Source organism: Camelina sativa, chromosome 15 (assembly GCF_030686135.1).
Source record: "Camelina sativa cultivar CO46 ecotype springtype chromosome 15, ASM3068613v1".
NCBI lineage: Eukaryota > Viridiplantae > Streptophyta > Magnoliopsida > Brassicales > Brassicaceae > Camelina > Camelina sativa.
In genome coordinates this window covers 14,010,260-14,018,210 of record NC_141894.1, presented here as the reverse complement: position 1 = coordinate 14,018,210, position 7,951 = coordinate 14,010,260, and the positions used below count along the sequence as shown (strand labels likewise).

Sequence of the window (7,951 nt, the reverse complement as noted above, 5' to 3'; positions counted from 1 at the left end):
TTAGCATGTTTATTATGTTACTACTGGTCTTGTGGTCCGAACGTATAAGCAAAAGTCCAATTTAGTTATTGTAGATGTCTCTGCACATAAGTGGAGCGTTGTCGAAATATGTGGACAAAACTAATATGGTCATTCATTTATCCAAAAAATAAAAATAAATTGATGTGATCACAATTATTTAGGTTCCTCTTGGTAAACGTTGGTGGAAACGTCCAAAAAAATTCTAGAGATTTTTTTTTTTTTTTTTGAGAACCTGGCGGTTAAAATAACAAAGTAATTTTAGAGATCTTTTCAAATATTATGGAAAAGAAAAAAACTGGTCGTATGGAAACAGGAATGAATACAGGAAGCTAAACGTTTGAAAAAGGAAATTTTGCACCCACACCTATTTTCTACAAAAGTATTCACCATTACACATACTTTTTTATTATTGGTATACTTTTCTTAAGTTTAATTACATTTTACCTCTCACTCCTTCTAACCCTTCTTTTCAACTAGATGGTTTTCATTTTTTTAGAAACTAACTTCCTATTCAATTCATCTTTACTTTTTCTATTTCTTTCTCATTTTTCTCTCTCTCTTTCTTTCTTTTATTTTTCTTGGTAATTATTTCTTCAACATTTTTTTTTCATTTTGATTAATATCTATATTAAGTATAATTTGGAAATAAACATTGTTTGCATATTTCAATTTTTATCCCCATTTTTGTTTTCACAAAAATTAAAGTAATTTATCAGATAAATCTAAAGCAAATATAATTAAATGGTATTTATAGCCAAATCAACAATTTATAAAGTCCAAACTAAATTAAATAAATATTTTTGGAATTGAAAATTTTATTTAACTAATTTTTCTATCTAAAAAATTGTATTCTAACATACTTTTCAATCTAAAAAATTGTACTATAACCCTGATCAATAAATATGTTTCCATATAGACATCCTTTGAAACTCTTGTTTGATACTATAAGATGTGTCTATGCTTGATGTGGATACTATTACAATTTGTAGATACAAGTTACACATGGTCATGTGGATACTATTACAATTCGTGGATACAAGTTACAACGACATCATCAAATCCATACAACCATGGTCATGTGGATACTATTACAATTCGTGGATACAAGTTACACATGTGGATAGTACCTTGAAATCCATGTAGAGTTAGCGCATTAATGTTCACTTTTTAAGATACATGGTTAGGCTTTTACATTTTGTGTCTAGTATTTAGTGTGTTAGGCTTAAAGATTTAGGTTTTTGTGGATTCAATGTCTGTGAATCCACAAAACCACATCCAACCAACCACATTACATACTCAAATTATGAATTTAATAGACTAAATAACTATCCAAAAATAAGTATCCACAAACGCTTTTACAAACTTGTGACAGCCAACTCCAATAGTTGAGAGAAGCTCTGCAACCTACAATGTCTTCTTACAAACTTTGTATTTATGTTGAGTTCATGTAAAATATATTCTTAAAGTCTTATACTATAATATAGTAATTTATATAAAAAATTAGTTATACATGACTAATTTACCAAACCAAAAACTTTTTAATTAATTAGGTTTTATATTATTTTAAAATGTTCAAGCATAAGTAAGTATCCACAGTTTACCATCCATTTATAGTCAAACAAATGTTCAGATGAAATTGGATAGTATACAATTTATTCACCTAAAATATAGCAAAATGCATCTTAAAATGTAGACAAAATATAATTATAATCTTTTGTGTAAATAAATATATAAATTTTTTTGATAATAACTAAATAAATGATAATTAAGATAAAAGAAAGAGAGAAAAAAAAAAGAGAAAGGAAGCTTCTACCACAATTAGTCACAGCCATCAGATCAAAAATAAAAGTTACAATCGGACGGTCTACATTCAATCTTTACTCATCCTTGCTTCCTATTAGTTACTTGTTATATCCATTTAGTTGGAGGGCACTGTTGGAAAAAATTAAAGACACCTAAGCTAAAAACTTGCAAAAAGTATACCAATAGCAAGAAGTAGGTCATAATGTAAGAAACATGTGAGAAAGTAGGTCAGAGTGCTATTCTCCCTTTCAAAAATGTAAAACGATATTTTTCTCAAATTAGAAAATGGAAATTTTAAAAATGTATGTGTATATATATAACAAAACACCATTCATAAAATTATTTTAAAAAGAATATTTGAAACAACGAAAATTCATAACATAAATATCAAAGAGTAGAATTAAAATAGTAATAATATTATAAATTTATATGTATAATGAATTTTTATATTTTAAAATTATTTATTTATTAAGTTTCTATGCTGTTGATTGGTAATGTTTGAGTTGCCTCTCTCTATTCATTATCGAGATAATATATACACATATACAAGCATGTTCTCCGAGTAAACCTTATACACATAAGGGAAGTGAATATTACATATTCTCTTGGCTATCACTCCCCCCACAGTCTTAGCGTCGTCTCTGATGATGCTGAGGCTGGACCGAAACTCTGTGAAGAGATTTGTTGGTAGCCCTTTGGTGAAGATATCAGCGTATTGATGAGAAGAGGGGACATGGAGAACACGAACGGTGCCGAGGGCAACACGTTCACGGACGAAGTGGAGGTCGATCTCGACATGTTTAGTACGTTGGTGTTGAACTGGATTGGTGGAGAGGTAGACTGCGCTGACGTTGTCACAGTAGACTAATGTTGCTGTGGAGACAGGGTAATGAAGTTCAAGAAGAAGATTACGGATCCATGTAGTCTCGGCGACGACGTTGGCGACCCCACGGTATTCGGCTTTGGCGCTTGAGCGGGACACGGTGTGTTGACGTTTGGACGACCACGAAATAAGATTGTCACCATGGAAGATACAGTAACCTGAGGTTGATCGGCGTGTAGAGGGGCATCCCGCCCAATCGGCGTCGGTGTATGCGATCAGACCGGAGGGTTGTGTCGGATATAGCTGGAGACCATAGTCAAGTGTGCCTTTGAGATAGCGCAGGATGCGTTTTAGTGCATGCAGGTGAGGTTCGCGTGGGTCGTGCATGAAGAGACAAATTTGTTGAACAGCGTACGAGATATCCGGTCGTGTGAACGTTAAGTATTGGAGTGCTCCGGCGAGGCTGCGGTAAAGTGTCGGGTCTTGAACGGCAGGTCCGGTGTCAGCGGCCAGCTTAGCCCGTGAGTCTGCTGGAGTGGTGCATGAGTTACAGTTGGTCATATTGGCACGGTGAAGTATATCAGCTGCATAGTTCTGTTGCGAGAGAAAAAGGCCGGAGGAGTTGCGTTTAATGGAAATACCGAGGAAGTAGTGAAGGTCTCCGGAGTCCGTCATTTCAAATTCATTGCGGAGAGAGGAGATGAGGGCTTGTAGTAGTGTATCGGACGAGGCAGTGAGTCCAATGTCATCTACGTAGAGTAAGAGATAGGCGGTACCGTGTTTGTTGTGGTAGGTAAACAAGGAAGGGTCTGACTTGCTCTGTACGAAACCAACCCGACATGCATATTGAGCAAACCTTTGATTCCATGCGTGGGGGGATTGCTTGAGACCGTATATTGAACGTTTAAGGAGGCAGACATGATCTGGTTTGTTGGGATCCTAAAACCCTGGCAGTTGATGCATGTAGACAGTTTCGTCGAGGGTGCCATTGAGGAAGGCGTTTTTGACGTCGAGTTGATGAATAGGCCAATTGCGGGTGAGAAAGAGTTCCAACACAAGACGAATTGTTTCTGGCTTCACGACGGGGCTGAAAGTTTCATCGCAATCAATGCCTACTTCTTGAGATTTGCCATTCGCAACTAGTCGCGCCTTGTATCGTGATAGTTTACCATCTGCATCAAACTTATGCCTAAATAACCACATGGAACGCACAATGTTAGTGTCTTTTGGGCGTGGTACTAAATCCCACGTTTCCTTTTTAATTTGAGCTGCATGCTCCTCATGCATGGCGCCAGTCCAGTTAGGATCTTCTAAAGCTTTTAGGTAGGAGGAAGGAAGAGGAGAAAGAATATCAGTATGGAGTGAGAGAGGTTGCCTTGGTTTAGTGATGCCGCTCCGGCTACGAGTCTTCATGGAGTGACCGACCGGAGGTTGAGGCGGTGGAGCAACGGGTGGAAGCTGTGGTGGTAGAGGTTTCGGAACTGGTGGTGGTGTAGGTTCCGGAATTTGTGGCGGTAGTGGTGTTTGTGGTGGAGATGTGTGGCGAAGAAGTGGAGATAAGGGTATTGGAGGATGTGTTTCTGGTGGTGGTGTGGAGATGTCGTGGGGAAGAGATGATACGTAAAGCACATTGGGAGCAGACGAGTTGATCTGTGATGATGAACCTGTCTTGACTTGGCGAGCAAGGCGACGTTCTTCCTCGATGAGCATGGATCTGGCAGTGGAGAAAGAGGGAAACGGTTGACGATGCTTGATGATATTGACAATGTTATCGAATTTCTCCGATAAGCCATTCAACATGTGCATCACGACCACACGATCAGAAACAGGGGAGTCGACGTTGGTGAGCAAGTCGGATAAGGTTTTGAGTTTCTGGCAGTAGTCATGAACGGACATGTCGCCGATGGTCAGCGAGCGAAGATCGTTGTCGAGCTGGATTGCCCGTGCTTCCTTGTTATCGCGGAACAGATTTTCGATGGAGATCCAGATTTCACGAGCACTGCTCCGAGTCTTCAGGATGGTGTCGAGGAGAGAAGAAGAGATGGTGCCATAGATCCACATCTTAACGATGCCGTCACGTTCTTTCCATGTAATGTCGGCCTCGTTAGCTGGGGTAGAGGTGCCGTCGAGATGGCCATAAACACCAAAACTGTAGCAATGAGTTTCAAACAACTCACGCCATGCATTATAGTTCATCTTCTGCATGTCGAGAACAAGAGGGATGTGAGACTTGATGTGGGTGACTGTGAAAACTTTGTCGATTGGTTGAGCCATAGTGAAGCAACTTTGTCTATTGGAGAGAAAGAATAAAGAGAAGAATGATCAAAGGAAGAAACAACGAGAGATGGTTTGTGAGGAAGAAGAAAGAGACGAAGAGAGATTGAAAAAGAAAAGGGAGGCGGCTCTGTTTTTTTTCTTTAAATTAGGTTTAGAGAGGCTCTGATACCATGTTGATTGGTAATATTTGAGTTGGCTCTCTCTATTCATTATCGAGATAATATATACACATATACAAGCATGTTCTCCAAGTAAACCTTATACACATAAGGGAAGTGAATATTACATATTCTCTTGGCTATCATATGCAACATAGCGCTTTTAGAAAGGATTTTTTTTTTTATAGAACATCTATAAACTCGGTGAAAAAAATATTATGTGCTAATAAATTTTGTATATTTTAATGTGATTGTATTAGTTCAGTTAATTTCTATAGCACCTTTATTTTATGAAAGTAAATACTTTCTTCCAATTTTTAATATCATTAGATCTTTCAACGTATTATTTGATTTGATCAGTTACAAAATAGGATTTGAACTAAAAATAATTTACCTAATCCTAGACCGCATACACAAGACTACTAATAAATAATGATCCTTGTAAGTATTGCGATCACAGCAAAACATTATGTTAACTAAATTGACTATAACAACCATCATATATCATATGGTTTCTTTTACTAGTGTGTTTCTTTTACTAGTGTGTTTTTGCTCCCTAAATTGTCTAAATTTCATGGAATAGCTGCAAGTTGTTGTATTGTATTTAAAGTTAAGCTAGACATAAAGATTGCAAATGGTTTGCTTAAACTTTTTTTTGGGGTGATAATAAGATCTTGAATACTTTGGGAATAACATATGGTGCAGTAAGGATGACATTGTAGCCACAAGATCGTGTGCAACATTTGCTCAATATATCGAATATCAACATATGGGAATATTTATACTATATGTGTCTAGATGTCTTGCAAGTAATATAGTCATGTAACATATATATGAGAAACATAATGTCTGGCATTGACCAAGAAAAAAAAAACTAAAACCACATATTTATTTCAGTTTCGATTTAGTTTAAATGCTAAAAGTTTTTAAAAGTAATGAAGTACAAATATAAAAATATATATATATATATATATATATACATATATATAATTGAAAAAGCTATAAAATACAAATGTACATATCAAAAATTTTAAAATCGATACACTACAAATATAAGTAGCGACCCTACAAATATAAAAAGAGATTAAGTATAAATATAATGTAAAAATCTAAAGAGATTATGACCAAATTTTAATGCTAAAAACTAAAGGTGGTTATATTTTGTTTTTTTGTCAAATGCTAAAAAAGAAAGCAAAAACATTAAAATATAAATTTTGAAGGTAGACTTAACGTAAAAACCTTTATTAAAGTAAAAAAAAAAAGAGAAGAAGATAAAGAGCTGTTAAATATAAGTATATATTAAGAGATATAATACACATATTATAAACAAACATATATAAGATAGTTAAAAGTACAAAACTTAAATTTCCTCTAAATATTATATAAAGCCTACTTTCAATCTTTACAAGCCCGGAAAACAAAAATGAAGAAGTCATCTATTCTATGCATACTAATTGTTGTTTTTGTCATATCTTCTTTGGGTAATTGTTTTTTTCTTCAATTGGTATATTAATGCTAATAATTTTATATGTGAAAGGGGGATGACAATTGTATTGTTGTGCTCATGTTTGGAACTAAAAAGAAACTAAACTATAATATAGAAAACAGGAAAAAAAATAAAATATTGAAATAATTTTTTAATATTTTGATCTTGATATATTGAGAATGGGAAAATGATAGGAGAAGCAAAACAGTGTGAAGTTGTGGTGAGTTGTGTAGATCAAGGTAAATGCGAAAAAAAGTGCATGGATTTGTACAAAGGAGATGTAACCTGTCGTGTTATTGGTACCACTCCGGAAGTTGTAACTGTTTTATGTATTTGCCAGTATAATTGCTAATCTCTCTATCCAAACTAAGCGTATGATCCGTTATTTAATTAAATAATAAATTTATCTTAAGAACCTATCTATCACTCTTGATCGCCAATTTCATTTATCCTTTGTTTCTTTTATATATTAAGATTGTATATATATCTGACGAACGGTCATTATTTGCAAAAAATTATTGACGATAGTATATGACTGGAAATTTCCGTTGGCCACATTTTACATCGGAGGAAGAAGCATTAGACTTTATTAGAGATGCATGTTTGCCATCCATAGTGATATTCCATCTACTTTTGATCAGATTTATTAGTTCTTTCTAAGACTATTGATGATAGATAGAGAAGTTATAGTCATTGGATTATTTAACCATTGAGCCAATTCGAAGTATAAATACCACATAATCACATATCCTTTAGTACTTGGAGAGCCATATCTATAAAAATAAATGATAAAAGATTGTGTTTCTATTTAATTTTAATAAACTAAATTAAAATAAGATATACAAAGAAGAGTTGTATGAAATTTTGTTTTTTTTTTATTATAAATGTCTAGAAACCAAAAAGTCATAAAGTAAATTTAAAAATTTTCATTTAATATTAGCTACCTTACAAACTTATAAAAGTGATAAAATATTACGACAAAGTCAATATTATTTTTTCCTATATTTTATATATATTTCGGCAATTGCAAACAATGTATAATTAACAAATTAGAAGAAAAGCAATTTGATATATACACATATGTTAAAACAGCCAAAAATAAATTAATGAAGAGATCTTCTATATTATTCGTACTACACTACTAATTGTCATTTTCATCATTTTTCTTTAGGTGATTTTATTCTTTTATTTTAAAGTGATAAAGTGATATATATTAAAAATTACAAATTAAACATTACGTCTTAATATTTGTCAAAAAAGAACATTACGTCTTAATATAAAGTAAATTGGAAAATGAAAAGAAAACTACAAAGAAGAAGGAAAAAAAATAGATACTTAAAGCCTACTTTCAATCTTCATAAACCAGGAAAACAAAAAAAAAAC

General features: G+C 33.7%; 1 protein-coding gene and 1 long non-coding RNA gene across 2 annotated transcripts; one reads left to right on the top strand and one right to left on the bottom strand.

Moving 5' to 3' along the window:
- Positions 1–4,282: 4,282 nt before the first annotated feature.
- On the bottom strand, positions 4,283–4,921 carry LOC147926620 (uncharacterized; the record flags this gene model as incomplete). The annotated part of the gene is made up of 1 exon (XM_087487120.1): positions 4,283–4,921. A coding segment is annotated over exon 1 (639 nt), but the record flags the coding sequence as incomplete, so codon positions are not given.
- A 1,505-nt stretch (positions 4,922–6,426) lies between these two features.
- On the top strand, positions 6,427–6,987 carry LOC147926619 (uncharacterized). Its single transcript, XR_015581557.1, has 2 exons — positions 6,427–6,563; positions 6,763–6,987. It is a non-coding gene; the product is annotated as an uncharacterized LOC147926619 (long non-coding RNA).
- Positions 6,988–7,951: the final 964 nt, after the last annotated feature.